The 20,003-nt window shown below is 35.2% G+C and overlaps 1 protein-coding gene and 1 pseudogene across 3 annotated transcripts; both read left to right on the top strand.

The window, feature by feature from the left end:
- Positions 1-252: 252 nt before the first annotated feature.
- LOC149574871 (laccase-4-like) lies at positions 253-6,494 on the top strand. Of its 3 annotated transcripts, none has more exons than XM_089814712.1 (6): positions 253-528; positions 1,631-1,782; positions 2,229-2,473; positions 2,590-2,718; positions 4,285-5,226; positions 6,119-6,494. In XM_089814712.1, the coding sequence occupies exons 2-6, from the start codon at positions 1,691-1,693 to the stop codon at positions 6,247-6,249; spliced, it is 1,539 nt and encodes a 512-aa protein (XP_089670838.1). In that variant the 5' UTR covers positions 253-528; positions 1,631-1,690; the 3' UTR covers positions 6,250-6,494. The 3 variants fall into 3 exon arrangements, with proteins under 3 accessions (XP_089670838.1, XP_089670839.1, XP_089670837.1); XM_089814713.1 differs by lacking the exon at positions 253-528 and adding an exon at positions 699-809; XM_089814711.1 differs by lacking the exon at positions 253-528 and adding an exon at positions 809-1,367.
- A 7,530-nt stretch (positions 6,495-14,024) lies between these two features.
- Positions 14,025-20,003, top strand: part of LOC149574870 (hyperosmolality-gated Ca2+ permeable channel 4.1 pseudogene) — a 30,292-nt pseudogene continuing 24,313 nt past the window's right edge.

Here is a 20,003-nt window from a genome sequence, read left to right as displayed (position 1 = left end):
TTTCCTTCGTTGAAAACAAGAGTTTAAAGATAATTAATACATCAAACAATCATATACTAAACATGGTTGAACACTTCGTGTTGTTCCTAAACTAAGCACTTTATAAATCACATTGGGACTTGTTCTCATTAGAAATGATTAACAGAGTAGGTGCAAGTCATTGTAGCGAGTTTAAGGTAATAATGACAACAATGCCTTTTCTTTTCCACCAAACGAATGTCCCTTGAAATGTTTTCCTCATATGATTACAAGGCCAAAAGAAAAAAAGCGATTTTAAGCAGTGTAGAGTTGCTCTTTGAAACTCGTGGGGTTTCTGCTGACAAAATTCACATCTCTCACCGTTTACAGTCATTTAAAAGTTGGAAAGAGAGAAGAAAAAGCACAAGGCAGGTGAATTCATGAGCAGAAGCAAATATGATATCAATATGTCCCGTGGAAGGCAGTACACACAAAGTGCTTTCCCATGACACTTCTGCAAACACCCGTGACATTACCTGTTTCTCCTCCTCCTTCAATATGGTCGCCTAAGTAAGTAATCTACATTATATTCAATCTACAACTCTATAATTACATCCATATGCGTAACACATGATATAAGAAATAGAATTGCTCACAGCTTATGTTTATGATTACACAACATCTGTTTGTATTTGTGGGTATCTTCAAGAATAAGTTATATATACTAAAGAACATTGACTTCCTACAAAGGAAGTGGGTAATGGTGGATATGTAATCATTATAAAGTAGGCTAAAAGCCACCAACAAAAAAATAAGAAGATTTTTAGTGTCTTGATGAGCATTCTTCATGAGTAAGTTCTGTTTTTTTGCTAAACATTCATAGATGTGGGAATTTTTGTCTGGATTTATTGATAATTAGGTGAATGACTTATGTTCTAATGTTCTGTTTTGTTTTCTTGATCAATGTAGACATGGAGAAGTTACAGTTTTAAGTATTCTTAACCTAAAACAAGGAATTTGAATGTTGTTGTTTAATGTCACATCTTTCCAGATGTAACTGAGCCACCTGCAAGCTGAACTGGTTAAAAAGTATAGCTCCCATGCAAAGTAGGTCAGCCCCCTTTTTCCAGTGTTTACTTTACCATTTGTCATGTAAGATCTGTGTCCATACCTTGATTTATATGTGAGCTCTTGCGTACTCCTCTCCATGAAATGAAATTGGCCTTTGACTCTTAATCAAGGGCAATGTGTCAATATTCTTGAGTAGATTTTGAGGAAAAACAACATTGGAAGTGGCATAGTAATCATCCATTTCCTAGCTCAGAATGTTACATTTAGTGATCTTCTTCATCTGTTTACAGTGGACTCCATGTCTGTTTCAGCCCACCACAAGAACCTATGACTTCAAGGTGACTATGGAGAATGATTTTGTGTACTACTCACAATATTTAGAATACTCTCTAGAATACAAAAGACTTAAATATAGTTTGCACTAGCTACATTGTGTGCTTCCTACTACATAAAGCTTAGCTTGTAGCATACAGCATTGTTCCCAAGAACTTCATCAGCATTGAATCTCACTACTGCTTAGTTTACAGTTTTACAATTATTACAATGTCAAGCCTATTTCAAGCAACTGAAGCTTAAGCCTTATTGGTTTATGGTGTTATAGGTACAATTGAAGAATGTTACCAAGCTCTGCAATACCTCCACTATTGTGACAGTCAATGGAATGTTTCCAGGGCCAACCATCTATGCACAAGAAGGGGACACAGTCATAGTGAAGGTCACAAACCAAGTGGCCTACAATATCACACTACATTGGTAAATGTGAAACCTGTTCATATTTATTTTCATTTTTAACCCAGGGGTAGCCACCCCTGAACCAGCCCGGCACCCAGTAACCTGAGGCAAGCTAGGGTGAGACTAATCCCCTGGAGATGCACCTACTCATCCACAGAACCAGTGCATCAAAGAAGCAGAAACCTATTTATGTTGATTTAACAGAGTCGTGCAACTAACTGAATTGTATTAATGCTGATAATTAGTATCTTTGTTGACCATTTTCTCTTCTTGGATTGATTGTGTGATAGTTTTTAGCATCAACGTTTCAATTCCTTTGCTCTCCTGCATCCTGATGATGGATCATGTAGTATGATCCGAAACGATGATGCTAAAAACTATTGCACAATGTATCCCAGAGGAGAAAATAATCGACTCAACTACTATGGAAATCTGATGAACTTAATATCTTTGTTGTGCTGATGAAGGCATGGAGTGAAGCAGAAGCTGAGCTGCTGGGCTGATGGACCAAGATTCATCACGCAGTGCCCAATCCAGACAGGCCAGAGTTACACTTACAAGTTCACTCTCACAGGACAGAGAGGAACACTTTGGTGGCATGCCCACATTGAATGGTTAAGAGCCACTGTAAATGGAGCAATGGTTATCTACCCACCTACAGGAATTCCATACCCCTTTGTGTTTCCTGAAGAAGAGCATGTGCTTGTACTAGGTAAACAGAAGTTAGCTATTGAATTGGTTATTTAGAGAGTATATTGTGTAAAATTGCAAGCTAATAGACAACATGGATCATGACTTTAACTAGCCGAAGCTTGTAAAAATTTGCAGGAGAATGGTGGGGTTCTAATGTTGCCACCTTAGAAAAGAGTGTCATTGCTTCTGGTGGAGGTCCTCCCGTCTCTGATGCATACCTCATTAATGGCCACCCTGGACCAACCCACAACTGCTCTGCTCAAGGTATTTTAATGCTTTCCAATGTCATGCTCTTTTCATTTTGTTTGGTGCTCCCATTGCTGGCAGTTTGCTCTGTAATCTTTTCAGTTTCTTAGATCCTCGTGATCTCTTGCTAGACATTAATAAATTTATCTTATCTTATCTTATCTTAGCTATAGAAGGATTCTATTTGGAATCCATGGTACTGTGATGGTAATGTGCTGAAAATTCACATATACAAAATGTGAGAAGTTGATCTAATCACTGAGATATGAGAGTTTTTAATTAGATTATGAACTTACCAATTGAAATTGATCAATAATCAATGTTCTCAAAAATGAAAATCAGGGTAACGGTTACAGTAGATACAGAATGTATCGTTGTCTTACTTAGACCTGCCTACCCAATTATATTGTATGCAGTGGTCAGGGCCTATGTCAGCAGGAAGGAAAGTATATGTGAAAAAAAATTTAATGATAAAGATACATAATATCTATGTCACTGTCATCTAACGGCTGAACATTAGTGGTACGAATGGAGATAGTGATATATTCATTCTACATTTTCCACTCCAAATCTTGCTTTCAATTGACTTTCCTTCTTGATAATAAAGCTTTGAAATTAGCATTTGAACTTTTTATTTAACATTATTTAGAGGTGAAAGCTGTCTGGAACTTTTCACTAAGCATTGATTAAAGATAGATTTTCAGGTTTCTTTTTTTAAATTTATTTATTCATATTGTTCTCAATGGTTAAATTCTGAGTCTTGTATATGAAAAGTGCAATTTTATTGCTTTGAAATAAATGTTGCTGTAAGCACAACTTTTAAGATTTCAAAATGTAACTTAAATACTACTTAAGGAAAAAATTAGATTTAAAAAAAGAGGCATTTTCATCGTTAGGTTTATGACGAGTTTTCCTTATGAAACCTTATATTACTGAAAAAGCTAGGTTGCATCGGTACGCATACCCACACCACACCCCTGGTACACGTACCTGCGTATTCAAGTACCGGGTACACATACCACAAATATGGGGTACTCAGTGGAGAGCATCACAGCTAAAGACCTTGATTAAGATTTCTGATTTTTGTTTCAGTTTTTTGTTTGTACATCAGCTTGTTGTTTATCAAGCTCAAGTCAATACGTAATCAGTTTGAAACTTTGATACAATACTGATTAACAATAAACTTATCACTATTCCACTCAGAAATGTTTAAAGTCTGCCTTCTATGTTATGCATCTAAACATTTATCATATTTTATTATTACAAACATATTGCAAATCTAAAACTAAAAACAATACATCACATTTGCAAACTTTATCACTGTTAAGTTTTGAAAATCCATTGTCATGACTCATAATTTCAGATTTTCTACAAATATCAAAAAATATTTTTAAAAAAGTTTGATGTACCCAAGTAACCCCGTCCCCTATGTTGAAAAATAACCGTTCCTGTACCCGTATTGGTACCCTAAGTACCCAAGTACCCCCGTCCCCTTGCAACCTTGTTCAGAAAAAGTAATCATTGTTAAGCTACCTGACCACCTCTGGTTTTATGTAATGATATGTTTTCTTCATCTTTTTGCAGATGTGTGGACAATGCCAGTAGTGAAGGGCAAAACATACTTGATGAGGGTGATCAATGCTGCACTCAACATTGAACACTTTTTTGGTGTTGCCAAGCACAAGTTAACAGTGGTAGCAGTGGATGCAGAGTATACAAAGCCATACACGGTGGACAGCATAGTGATAGCTCCTGGACAGACATGTGACATCCTCCTTGAAGCACAAAGAGCTCCATCCAGAGACTACTACATAGGAATAAGCCCTTACATGTCTGCCAAAGTACCTGTCAATACCAAAAAGAGTTTTTCTCTCATGAGATACCACAGAAATTCCTCTACGCTATCATCTTTGCCTCCCGTTATCAAAGCAAGGCTCCCCAAACTGAATGACTCCGCTGCTGTCCTCAACAAAATGGCATTCATTAGAAGCCTGAACTCCCAATTATATCCAGCAAATGTTCCACAAAAGGTGGAGAGGAACCTCTTCTTTGCCATAGAGCTGAATGAAGAGGCTTGCCAAAAAGGACAAACATGCAAGGGCCCCAACAATACACGGTTCCAAGCTTCCATCAACAATATCACATTCCAAGTTCCTAAGATCTCTCTCTTGCAAGCTTATTTCAACAACATCAAGGGGGTCTTTACCTCAGACTTCCCAGACAACCCACCTAATCCATTTAACTACACTGGCAATTCTCTTCAGAACTTGCAGTCCCAATTTGGCACAAAAGTGTCAGTGTTAAAATACAATGAGTCAGTTCAGATTATACTGCAAGGGACCAATCTTACCTCTGCTGAAAACCATCCTATTCATCTCCATGGTCATAACTTCTATGTAGTTGGGTATGGAACAGGGAACTATCCTGGACCTTCCAACTTCAATTTGGTGGATCCACCATCAAGGAATACCATTGGAGTGCCTGCCAATGGGTGGGTAGCTATCAGATTTATTGCAGATAATCCAGGTATGTGGTGCTTCTTATGAGCATGATATGATGATCAATAACAGATTTCCACAATCCAATATTATATTCATGCTTCCGGTAAGATTGTGTGTGAGTTTATTAGCATCAACATTTCTGATCATACTCAATGATCCATCATCTGGATGAGAGAGCTAAGAATCATCCTAATGATAGACCATTGAGTATGATCCAAAACTTTGATGCTAATAGACTCACACACAATCTTCCCCAAAAGCATGAATATAATGATATGATGATTTAAAGGCATTAGATTTCTACAGTTCATGTGTATTGAATTTGAGAGCTTCTGGATTTGACTATGTATGCCTTCTTTTCTATCAACATTTCCAATCATATTCTATGATTTATCATCAGCATTGAACTTGATTTTTCCATCAGCCAAAGCTATCAGATTTCCACAATCCATGCAAATGTTTTGTCCTTTTTCTGGGTTCGATTGTGTATGTTTTTTGAGCATCAACGTTTTGGATCACACTACATGAACCATCATCAGGATGAAAGAGAGACAAGAAGAAGATGCTGTATCTATCTTCTCCACAACTCTCTTGCATTCTGATGATGGATCATGTAGTTAGATCCCAAACATTGATGCTAAAAAAACTTAAGCAATTGAACCCAGAAAAAAGACAACATTTTTTATCAGCATTCAAATCATACTCTGATTCATTATTAGACTCATTATTGGGGTTGAGTCGGATGATGAATCATCCAATATGATTTGAAGAAACATGCATAGTCAAATCCAAAAGTTCTCAAATTCAAGACATGATCACGTTAAAAACATTGAACTCTTCCAGGTTTTCTTTTGTTTTATTGTCTTTCTAGGTTGGTGATTATTATTGACTTTGTTCCTGATGTTTGGTGGTTGCAGGAGTGTGGTTTCTACATTGTCATCTTGAAATTCATTTGACATGGGGTCTCTCAATGGCATTCTTAACCTTGAATGGAAATGGTGTTAACCAGACCCTACCTCCTCCTCCACCAGGATACCCGAAGTGCTAGTCTGAATCGAACCCAAGTCATTAATATTTCATAATGATCAATTGCCACTTATTTGTCAAATTCAAGCAAAACCAACAATATTGTATTTCCTTCGCGTCTCGCATTTAACCAGGTCAATTTCTTCTGAGCCAAATTAATAATAATATCGACTATTAATGTTCAAAGTTGATAACATGCATTCAGCTTGTTGGATGACATGCATTCCAAGCAAATAAAGTTCATTGGATTTTTTTCTCTCTAGATAACATTCTTCTTGATTAATATTTGGTTTAAGATTCTTAACTTATTTTTCTCTTTAAATAAGATCATCCTACATAGTTACTGGAGAAAAGGACTGCATTCCACTCCTCACCATCAAACTCCCTGTATAATGAAATAAATAAATATGAGCATGTGTGAGAGAAATGACGTGTTATTTAAAATAAATCAGAATTTTTAAAAAAAAATTATGAATAGGCGCATCAGATTTTATTAAATATAAAAAATTTCACATTACTAAATCAAGAAGTCAGATAAATAAATCTAAAACAACAATTAAAAAATAATATGAGACCTTTCATAATTTTTAATTTGAGTTTAATTATGAATGTAAAATAACAATCAATATTCTATTTTTTTCTATCTTAAATTTAATTTAATTTTCAAAGAAGGTTTAATTATGAATGTAAATATTCTATTTTTTTTAATCTTAAATTTAATTTAATTTTAAAAGAAGGTAATGACTATTAAAGAAAAGTTTAATGCAAGGGTCCTACGAGGGGGGGCTAAGGACTATTTTTTAGGTCCATGAGATCTCAGAGGAATTTTTTGGGGAGTTACAAAATTACTTAGAATTTTTTCTTTCAAAATAAGAGCCCCACTTTTTTACGTCTCTTAATTTGAATGGTTATAAATGAGGTGAGGCTAGAAATAGGACCACTAGCTTGGGAAAAAATTGAGCAACTTGTCAAAAATTGATATAAAATTAAAAAAATCCTTACCAAAAATAAATTCCTAAGAGAAGTTATGGAAGAAATGTGCATTGATTTGTAATTTCTTTTATAATTAATTAAAAACTAAGGAATCAATCATACAAATTATTGTTTTACTTAGACAATCAAATGATGATGATATGAAGAGAAATTAAACAGTGATACAAAAATAGTGTCAAATATTTACAAAGATATAAATACCAAGTTGGTAGAGGCAATTTTACTCTATGAAAAAGTATAATGTTCAAAAATAAATGTAATTACAGTCTTTGTCAAGGCTATTTGACAACTTCAACTTGTCCTCTTATTTTTAAAATATAGTCTTCAATTCTCCTCCAATCAAAACCATGATCTTGATCCTAAGTATAGCTAGTATAAAACATCCACTTTATGTACTAGAGATCCTTGAATGGAATTGGAAGTGTCAAAGTCAATTGTTTGCTTCAAAATCACTTATTTTTCCTTGGAAAATAATTTTAGTACTTTTGATTGGGAAATTTCAAAACCACAATGATAATTCTATTCTAGTGATAGTTACAAAGCTACCACCTAATTGCTAACTTTATTGTTAATCTTATAATTTTTACATATAGACTCAAAACAAGGTGTCATTTTTTGAAATTACATAATTTTTTGGGAGAAAATTGAATTTGTGAGAATATTCAACCATACAGTTTTTGGTCCTAAATTATTGAAGTGCTTTCTTTATGAATTATCTAATTATAGCCTCCTTCAAACTCTCAAATATTGTATTAGCTCACTCATTTAGTTGAAAAGCATCTTTCTTCAATAGAATTGTGATGGGTGTTGCTCCACAACCAAAGTTCTTCACAAATATTTTATAGTATTAAATGAGTTCTAGAAAACCTCTTTCATTTCTTAATGATTTTAGGAATTTAATTCATTTTATGATAAGAAAGCACACACTACATTGTACTCATCTATTATCATTTCAATTATTGCATCAATGATAAGAATACAATTTATTCTTGTCCATTTTGCCTCTCTTTCTTTTGTGTTATTTATTGGCCTCTATATCTTGGGTTGTGTCTATAGGAAAATTCTTACAATAGAAACATCTAATAGATATGCTGCTAATTGAGGAAATTGGACCAAAGATCCATCAAATCCTTCTTTACAAAGATGTTGCATTTAATGACATATTTCCATTTATTGGGACTAAGCACGCAATGTTCTTAGTTCTGCCATATTTCCTTTTGAGTGAGGTCTCATTCAATAGATCTTAGAATGTTCACTCAATTGTTCCTAAAGTAACAATCCATTGTACTCCCAATACCATATCTATTACACCTATAAGAATATCAAATATTATGTGACAAATATGATACTCCCATGATTAATTTAATACTAGGGGATTTTTTGAAATAATTGATACTCCCCCATCTGCAATTTGAACCTAAAGTATATAGGGATTTTATTTTAGATGAGTAGCTTACTTATTGTTAATGATATATTAAGTGCTACATAAGGAAATCAATATTATTACTCTCTTTCTTTATGACCCCACTATTTAAGATTAAATGGAGAGATAAATCCAATAAGTTCATGACAAGAGATGATTGGGTGAGTATTGTTAAGGTCATGGATCTTCTACAAATGTTTAAGTTTCTATATATGATTCTATTTGGGCAGATTGCTAGAAGAGAAGACTTATAGATTTTGGTGTGTCTTCTAATCTGCAACCTAGCCCTCCCTTATACCTAACTCAAGGGGGATGTTCATTGAATGGACATGTCCCTCTCTAGGTTGGCCTATATAACAACATAATTGTTTCCTCAAGATTGGTGCCCATTCCAAGAGTTACTAATGGTTAGTAACTAACTAACCACATTAGTAAATGAGAAGGCTTATAAAAGCCACAAGGAAAATGTCAATCTTTCTAGAGGGGACAATATGTTCTTGTGATCAATACTTAAGGGAACTCATGCATCTAGATTAGACTGATCTGAAAATTAGAACACTTGTCTTGTGAAAGTTACAAGGAATTAACACTCCCTCTTAACTTGATAAGATAAGTGATAGAGACATATCTAGCAACATCAATAGAGATGACTAAGCATAGATATACACTCTATACCTTTCTGAATTTCAAGCATGATGTATCATTATACAAATGATACCTGCAAACACATCATATTACAAATCTTGTAATATAATCTATCATCGAAGCTTGTGATCAAATCACTAAGCATCATTTGTAATACAAACTATCAAATCACCTAGGCTTGTAACACAAGGTGTTTGACAAGGCTTGTGATATGAAGTATTACCTGAACTTGTGATAACAATATTGCATAGAATGCAATACTGAGGATAAAGACTAGAGAATAATTAAATTCTCCCTTTACCCAAGTTGTGACTCATAGGCACAAAACATGATCCTAAATTTAAGATATGCTAGTACACTAGATAAAATTCAAAGAATAATTGAATTCTTCCTTTTATCCAAGTTGTGACTCATAGACATAGAAATGCCTCCATCACAACATGATCTTAAATTCATCCAAATCTGCTAGTAGTTCTCTTACTGGTTAGAACATTATCTCAGAGATTGTCACCTCTTATAATGTCTTTATACAAGTGTTCATTATTTCAGAGATCATCACCTCTTAAATAACAAACACAAATGGTGAAGCCCCATAATAGTCAATATCCTAACAATAATGTAAATTATCATAAGAATACAAAACAATTCAATCACACTTGGATCTTTCCTGAGATGATCACTCTCAGAGAGGTTTGATAAGAATATCTGCTTTCTAATTTCTAGTACTTAAGGATAAAGTCTAGAGAATAATTAAATTCTCTCTTTATCCAAGTTTTGATTCATAGACATCAAAATTTCTCTTTTACAACACAATCTTGAATCTATTCAAGATTTTCCTGTAGTCCTCTACTAATTTAAAAGGCAATAAAATCATTTGCTATCACTACAAATTTGTGTTGGAGGATGTTTTCTATTACTACAAACTGATGTTGCAAGATTGTTTGTTGAGAAATGCTTCCACACCATGATGTTTATAAAGGTAGGCCCATCAGATGGTTGCTCACTTTAGATTTTCCAGACTCCTACTAGATATCAAATCTTTTGAGCTCCTTATTCAAGGTTGCCTTGATGAGATGTCAGACTCCCTCTAAATCCAAAGTTCTTTCCTACAAGAACATTCTTTAGAAAGAAAAAAAATCAAGGCATATACTCTTCTTATAAAAAATACAAATGAAAGATATTATAGACATAAGGTAAAAGAAGAGCTCAAGTACAATAGATACATATCTTTCCATCATAATCTTGATGAAAGCTTTTTTATTTTATGAGTATACACCATCTTGACATTGTACACTCAATCTAAGTTTGTATAACCTAGATCCTAGGGAGTCAACTCGATCTTCTAGTTACTCTCTCTAACCTATAACCTTCTTATAAGATGATACTTATGATTCTCTACTACAAATTATTTATTACTCAAGAATCAATTAAAGCATGGTCTACTCCCTCTGAGTCAAGATTCACCATTGCAGATCATTTAGCTTCTCCTTTTGTCAGGAAGGCATACCATGTAATGATCTTAGTGTCACTGCATGATGTCACTTTATTCCCTCCTTTCTAAGAGAACCAATACTAATAATTTGAACAGTAATAAGGTTATATAGAATACATCTTTTCTAAGTCCACAATCATTAATACTCCATCTTGGACTTGAGGAAAGATCAAAAATGCCTTGAGTAAAATGTTTTGATATCACATATGATATCATGAGTATTGGCCTCCTAGAATATCAATGATATTCATCAAATACTCTTTGAGTAATGGCCTTCCAGAATGGTAGATAGTCACCAAATATTACAATGAATTTTGTGCTTGACTATAGTCTCTAGCAGCCTAATGTATCCTCCTTTAATATTCCCAACCTGACAAAGCCTTCCCAAATGTATCTCCCATCTAGAGGTCACAATCTTCATTTTTGGCCAATACCATAGAATTTGCACATGAGTGTGCAGTCATAAGTCTATACGTAGATCACCATTGTAGCATCCTGCAACTCATAACATTGATGCCTATTGTTTGAAGGCCAACTGTTGATAGTATCTGATATTCTAATTTGTATAGACAATTATGATCATAACAACATAGTATTTATTAAACATTTGATACATGATTCTACCTGCAAATCTATGTTATCTCTATGATTTTCTTGGTGCATTCAGAACTGCCTCCTGAATAATAGTTTGCATTCTCTACTTTGTAGTTTTGATATTTGGTTCTACAAAGGATTGCACAAATATATCTAATTTGATGAGCACCATACACGACCAAATATTTTGATTGCATGCAGCTATCCTTGGAGATTGCTTCAAATTCCTGTAAAGTTATTTTGTTTCACATGAAACCTTATAAAACTCTTTGATAATGATGATGATATAATTTGCTTATTTAATGGTTTGCTTCTTTGAAGAACTCCCATCTATAATCCTTGAAGAAGAAAATGCTACCATGCTGAGAGGCTCAATACTCCTTGCCTGTCTTACCACCCTTTGATTATTCAAAGGTTTTGATGTAAGTGGGATAACTTAGGCATCCAAAAAGTGGTCACATCCCACTCTAATCCCTTCTATCATGTGCGCTCGAGAAAGTCACCCAACATTCGTAATGTTCCTGCACCCAACTTATTTCTAGGGTATGTCTACCAATGTCAAAGTGGACATTTGTTGGTTGTGTTTAGGCAGTAACTTAATTCATTTTCAATTGCTCCCTTATTCCTCTAATGGCAAAGAATATTCAAACACATGTTCATTCCAACATGACTTGAATGAATATAGGCTTGTCTCTTTCCTACGTGGCAAAATTCTTTCCTTTTAATCTTCGCACTCTTCTTCCTATTATTTAGACTATACAATATATAGGCATGTTACCTTCTTTATTACCTCTTTTTTTTGTGGAGTCAAATGGATATTCAATCTACATCATACCAGTCATAGTTATTTGTCAAATTAATTGTTATATATTTTATTTAGTTTCTGCACTTTATCGTCAATCCTTCCTTTGGTAATATCACCTTCGATAAATCATTAGGCACATCAAACCTGTCATTATCGCTGATCTTTGACTTGTTATCATACATCATTTGTTTTATCGAGCACACAAGGATATAGCTTCTTTGAAATAATGATCATTGAGACCAATTATCAATGAGTATATGCCATTGTGTAAGGACTCACGATAGTAGAAATATGTGATTGCAAAAAATGCTTTCAATGCCATAGATTATTCATTTTATACTAACTCCTTTGTCTTTCTTTTAATTATCATTGTAGGTAGAATGCCAAATGAGTAGTTGTCAATTTCATATGCTGGTTGACTGTATATATGATAACCATATTTGTTTTATTAAACTGGCAGAGCAAATACACTGCCGCTAATATGTTTGTCCATTATAGATTTTTGAGGGAGTCTTCCTTACATTTAAGACATCACACAAATTTATTTTGATTTCATAAGAGATTTTGTGTAGTTTTTACACATCACGAGGTGATATGTCACTCTACATATATAAGCTTTTGTATTGGTAGATTCTTGTCTACCGTCATTGCATCATTCCACTTATGTTCATCATATTACACTTCTACCCTTTGTCACTAATTTAAATTACTAATTTTGAACGCCTCTGTAATGTAAATTTTTCATTTGATTCTTCTACAACCATTATCATTTAGTGACAGCATACTTGTTGATGGGATGCTTTGTCATGGAGATATCATAGTTGATAGTGGATAAAGAACTAACATCGCATGATAGGTAGTTTTGGGGTTCGAATCATACAACAATATATCTTGGAGTCTAAGAGGCTACACCATCTGATAGTGTGTGATGGTATTATTGAATTTTCTTTTTAGCAAAACAAATACTTTCAATTTCCTTGCAGACAATAAGTAGTGCTATCAATTTCCTTGCAGACAATATGATAGACCATATCCATTATTTGCAAATTGTTTACTCAACTCTCTCTCCAAATCCATGATAGTCTAAAGGCATTAAACCTTTTCTTTCTTACATTTGTGACTAGGCTTTGATACCATGTTAAGGTCATGGATCTTCTACAAATTTTTACATTTCTATATATGATTCTATTTGGGTAGATTGCTAGAAGAACAAACTTATAGATTTTGGTGTGTCTTCTAATCTATAACCTAGCCCTCCCTTATATCTAACTCAAGGGGCATGGTTAGTAACTAACTAACCACATTAGTAAATAAGAAGGCTTATAAAAGCCACAAGGAAAATGCCGATCTGTCTAGAGGGGACAATATGTTCTAGTGACCAATACTTAAGCGAACCCATGTACCCAGATCAGACTAATCTAAAAATTAGAACACTTTTCTTGTCAAAGTTACAAGGAATTAACAAATATTTCCAAATTTCTCATTTCTTTCATTCATTTCATATAATATTACATCTTCCACCCCATCTTCCACATTGGACCTTCAATGTGTAGTGACTATTCAACACTTTATGATCCTTGTATTTTTTTTATCATGGCTAAAGTAAACCCTTTTTTCCTCTCTTATCTTTACTTTTTTATGGATTCAAATTGGTAGGCTATGGAAATTATTTTGTAGGTCTCATAGCTCTAAGTATGCTTTGTTGGAAATATAAGGGGAGTATCTGAGAGGGGAGGGGTGAATCAGTTACCACTAATATAAATCCCAAATCCCTTAGATGTCAACATAGAATATAAACTGGGTTCTTTTGAAGGAAGGGGGTTTTTGCCCTACATGTAGTCGATGATGGGGTATGACAAGAACTACGTGCTCTCGTTTGTTAATGGATGGAATGATAAAAAGGTTACCATTAACGGAATCACCTTCCAAGTCACTAAGGAAGTGATTGCCATGGCGACTGGCCTCTCAATGAGAGGGAAAAAATGGAGAAAGGTAATCCAAATTTCTGATGAGGCTAGTATGAATAGCTTCTTTGCAAAAGATGAGGAGTTGGTTCATTAGAGAGGAGGGTTTAAAAGAGACAAGTTGCCCACCCCATGGGATGATGTGTGCTTAGCCCTTATGAGGTATTTGACACTAGAGGGCAGGTTCGGTGTCTACTATTACTATCATTTCCCTTTATTAAATCATTTTAGGAATAGGGATTTCATTTCTATCCCTTTTTATCTTCTGAATTCTCTTGAGGACATGGTTGTTGATTTTAGAGAAAAAAAGGAGTAAAGGTTTAAATTTTACCATAATTCATCAAGGTTTAATCTTCCACCTCTATCAGTTTCACCTTTCCCTATGCCCCCCTAGAGTGGTGGTGGTGGATAACCAACACCACTACCAAAATTCCCCTTGAGCTCCAATACGAGCACTAAAATTCACACTCCTCAACCCTCCCCTAGTAGGGAAAACAAGAAATAGAAAAAATCTGATATAACAATGGAACAAAAGGGAAACAAGAAGATAAAAATTGAAAAACTGGTTGAGGTTGATCGAGAGGATTCAAAGAAGGAGACTAGGGGTAAGGCTAGGAGGAGATTTGGTAGGCTTGCACAATCCCAAGCTAGATGTAAATAGAAATCCATCAGAGATCCGATTGAGGAGGTTGAGGAAGATAGCTTTGAAACAAATAATGAAGGAAGGGAGCAGGAAGATATTTCCAACTCCAAGAAGGATGATGGAAAGGAGGAGGGAGAGAAAAGTTTTAATTCGGGGGATAATTTGGTGGATAATACGTAGACCCAGGCATCTGCTAGTAATTTTGTGAATACGAAGATCACCCATGTGTCTGCCAGCTTTTCCCTCAAACCCATTACCTTTTGTGAAGAGAGCAGCAAGATGGACACCTCCCCCATAACTATTTCCTCCCTGGTTAAGGATAATTCTAAGGTTTCCTCTAACCCAAGGGTTTTGCAGGATGATATCTAGATGCAGAAAGCTAAGGAGGAAGCATTAAAGGTGGAAGCAAAGACTAAGGAAGGGACTAAGGTGCCAGAAGACCGATATGCTAAACTGGAAAGGAGGGTTAAAACTTTGGAGGAAGGGTTTTTTACCTTCTCCAAATTTGGCCTCAAAGCCACACATGTTGCAGCTACCACCCTCTAGTTGCTAGCACAAGAAAAGGAGGACACGGGTATGGATATGGAGGACCACAAGTTGCTCTTCAAGTTCCTTGTGGATGACTGGGCCCGAATCCTACTTGATGCGAAAGGGAAGGGGGAAAAAGAAAATTATGTCTCTTAGTTTACTGGGATCCTTAGATCCAAGACATTTTATGTTTTACTGTTGGTTAAAGGTTTTGCTGGTATACAACTATTATTAAGACTTGGGTTGGTCTATTATGCCAATTTTGGTTATATTGAACTTTAGTAGTTTGCTAGCTATCTTTGTTTGGTTTTAGCTTTGTTTCTCTTAAACTCTATTGGTTTTTTTGTAGGCATTTGGAACTATGTTGATGTTTAGTTAGTCTTTTGTCTGTTGGTGGTTTCTGCTGGTAATGTGCTAGTTACCAGCTTTTTGCTTGTATGGGCTGACCCCCTTGTTTTGGTCACTTTTAATTTAAAAAACATGGAATATAAACTTCAATAAAATATTGTTACAGGCACTCAGTTAATACTGATAATCTACTATAACTAGGTAACTATTGAAATAACAACAACAACTTGGCAAATTCTTAACATGCAAATCTTATGATATTATCTATGATTAACCTTACTTAACTTAGTTGCATACACATGAAAGAAATAGCATGAACACTGTAAGAATTTGGCTTAGGCTAGAATTCACCCAAGACCAAGGAACTCAAACACAAGCACAACAGTAGACCAAAGAGAGAGTCTGATCAGAATGATGATATATTCATTCAATATGACATGTATGCCATATCAGAGTGCACTAGGAGTGTTCATATATAAAGGCCTCTGGAGAGCTTCTAGAACACATAGAAGTCAGCATCATGATAAGTCATACAACTAGGCACATGTCCACTAGATATGGGTTATCCTCCATTAAGCATAGAATTAAGTGTGATGATGTGAGGATAAGCCTACAATGGTGTATCACGAAAATCAGTGGTGTAGACAACATGTGCTAAATTAGGAGTGTGAATAATTGTGTTGTCTACATGACAACTCAGTGAATGATGCAAACTCCAGTGTTGTAGACACCATGTATTAAAATAGAGTTGCATACTTCTATGTTGTCAACATGACAACTCAAAAAAGTGTGCAAACTCCTAAGTGTCTCACAAAATAAAATAATAAAATAATGCAAAATAATGCATTAACCTAAGTAAACTTAAGTAAAGTGTAAATAGTAAATACTTATTTACACCAATACCCCCCTTAAGTGCAACTTAGGGGAATGCCCTTAAGCTTATGAAAACTATGATGCAATGCATGATGGGTCCCGACTACTAGGCCATGTTAGGTACCCATGTACATAATGAAAATGCAATCTCTCATAAAGTGGAGAAAGAGGGAAAACCTCACGGGAAAAACCCTCCCCCAAAAAGAGAGATAAAAAAAACATATGATGTATGGATGGATGGAGTAATTAAGACCCCCCATTACAACATACATCTAGTATATACATAAGAGAATGATGAGAAGATGAAGAGAGACTAGATAGGCTCTCCCCCCCAAAAGAAAAATGTTTGCCAGTGACGGCTCCAATGAAGAAGTTGATCCAAGACTGTAGAATGGTGTTCCTCCCCTTAGGAAGAAACAAGACCAAGGGTATAAATGAGATGCTTCTGCTATGTGTGGAAAGAATCCCATGGATAAGTGATGTCTTTGAAACCTACTCATCTAGCTAAAGAACATATCTCAAAGAACTATCTATTTTCTCAATTAATGAAGAAGACCTCTACAACTACTGATCAGAAGTATCCACAATCACTTCAACCTGAAATGATCGATCATGTAGAGAATGAACAAGAGGGTTGAATGGAGCCCTTGTGACAACTGAAGAAGGTGCTACTGCATCAAGAAGAAGAGGTAGATCATCAATACTATCCCCCAAATCTATCACTGAAGCTAGATCTAGAAGACTAAATGCAGCTTGTTGTGTTGGACCTATCACTATGGCGATGTATGCATGTGGATTGAACTAATGTAGTGACCTCTCACTATAATTGTCGATAGAACTCCACTTGTCTAAAGTTGTTGAAGCACTATCATTGGTGTCACTATTAGTTTCCACACAGTATGATGTGTGGAGAGGATTAGAAGACAAGTTAGGTGATTATTCCTCAAAGTGTACATCCTTCTCCACAAATATCTAATGGGTCTCTAGATCCAACAGTCAGTGTGCCTTCACATCATCTTCATAAGCAATGAAAGTACAAGGCCGAGGTGACTATGCCTTGCATCCCCTAGAAGACATCTTTGCCCATATAGGACAACTGAAGACTCTAAAGTGTGTCACAATAGGTTTTCTGCCACACCATGCCTCAAAAGGAGTCTTTCCATCTAAGGCTAGATGAGGAGATCTATAAAGAATGTGAGTGGCACTACTAATTGCTTCGACTTCTAATGATGGATCTAGAGACTTGGTCTGTATCATGCAACTTGCCATAGATTTGAGAGTTAAGATCCGCAATGCTGCAACATCTGTCTTATGCAAACTAAATGTTGGAAGATTTCGAAGATCAATGACCTCAAGTTTGCAAAAGTCTTTTAGTCTTCTATTCACATACATGTTTCCATTGTCCATTCTTAGAACTTTGATGGCTTTCTTGGATCTCTTTTCAACATGAGTCTTGAAGGCTAGAAACTTATCCAACACTTCATTCTTACTATGGAGAAAGTAGATCCAAGTGTATCTTGAAAAGTCATCAACAAAGGTCAATATGTAGTGACCCTAGTTGAGAGCAAAAGGACCTGCTAATACTATGTGAACCATCTGTAGAACACCTGGTGCTCTTGAAGACTTCCCTTTTTGTAACTTTCCCTCTAGATGCATATCCAATGAATCTATTGAACATTCACTGTGGGAAAAGTTGATTTCAGGTATACCTTTAACCATTCTATTTGTGCAAAGTTGTTGAAGGTAGCGGAAGTCAAGATGACCATACCACTAATGCCATAATTGCATTGTTGAATTTGATTGAGATAACAAGGCCTTTGAAGGAGACTTGGGCACAAAATGGGAGAAAGAGTATAACCTCTTGTTATGATTCACTTTCCCCATTGTAACCAAGGAATCATCTTTTAGACTATGTACCTTTATTGTGTCTGGAAGGAACTCAACTCTATGTCCATCTCCAAGGTGAGTGACTTGGTAGATTCATAAGAGATTAGAACTTAGGTTTGGAACATAGAGAGCATTTTGAAACTCTCCATTTTCCATTTCCATGTTTCCTTTCCCTTCAACTTCCATTTGGTATCATCTCTTACAAAGATGTGCAGTACCTTTGACCACTTAAATGAAGAAAAATCATCCTTTAAAGAACCCATGTGATATGAGGCACCTGAATCAAGTATCCATTCCTTTGAAGAATTTGAATTAGCCATGAGTGCTTTCCCTTTGCCCTTTTAATCTGAAGAAGACCCTTTATCCTTGTAAGCATTAGGCAGTGGAACATTATGTTTTTTCATGATGTTGGTCAACTCATCAATCTTCTTAAGATAACACTCATGCTCTTCATGACCCATTTTCTTGCAATAGGCACACTTTTTCTTCTCCTTATTGTTGTTGTTCCCATTCTTGTTGGAATTTGAGGACTTAACTTGTTGATTGGATTGTGATGTTGTCTTTTATGCATCCTTTGATTTGGCCTTCTTCCATTTCTTATTCTTACCCTTTCCTTTATTTGAAGACTGTCCAACTAAATTTTGAAAACTCTAATTGTTGGCCACGAATGCTTTAGATGTAGGTGATTTGAGAATCCCCATTGATTTTAACTTCTTTTCTTCAGTATCTAGCAAATCAGCATATTCATCAAAAGTGACTTTCTTATAGGCAGACCCTAAGGTAGTCTTAGAGGTGTTAAAAGAAGATACAAATGTGGAATACTCTGATAGCAACTTGTTATGTATGAGATAGATCAATATGTCATCTTTGATAGAACTCCCACAATTAGTAGCTTTGTCCTTAGTTCATTCACCTTGATGATGAAATCTTGTATAGAGTCAAATGACTTAGGATCTAACGAGACAAGCTCATCTTCAATTTTGAAAACATCCTCTTCAGACACTTTACCATAAAGGTTTTTGAGGGTATCCCAAGCTTCCTTAGATGTAGAACACTTCTTAATTTGATACATGATCTTATCATCAACCCCCAAACATATATCACGTAGGGCTTTCCTATCCATTGCTACCCAAGCTGAAATATCACTTGCTAATACTTTATCACCTACTAGTTTAGGAAGAGTATCATCTACATATTGTGAAACTCCATTATGCATTAAGTGATACTACATTTTGATCGACCATGTAGCATAGTTATGTGGAGTTAATTTTGGAAACTTAAAATTTCTCATAATGTAAAAAATGAAAGAAAAGTGTAGAAAAGAGAGAACACAACACCAAGAACACCCCCCTTTTTCACTAAATTAAGAATCCCCCCCAAAATAGATGCTTTTGGCACTTTATCAATAGTGCGATTACAATGGCCACTTGCCAATTTTTGGCCTTCGTGGACTTCTGATTTTTCTTGTTACAACCTCTTGATAGTTTACAAATCTAAAACTTTACAATGTGCTACAATTCTGAAGCAATACAAAGCAAAGAAAGGCCCTATTTCTAAAAGTGACACTTTTTTCCACATGAC

This window comes from Cupressus sempervirens, chromosome 2, assembly GCF_028749045.1.
Source record: "Cupressus sempervirens isolate cs-2001-9-10 chromosome 2, ASM2874904v1, whole genome shotgun sequence".
NCBI classification, from domain to species: Eukaryota; Viridiplantae; Streptophyta; class Pinopsida; order Cupressales; family Cupressaceae; genus Cupressus; species Cupressus sempervirens.
The sequence above is the reverse complement of the archived record's forward strand: the minus strand, read 5'-3'. Positions and strand labels throughout refer to the sequence as shown.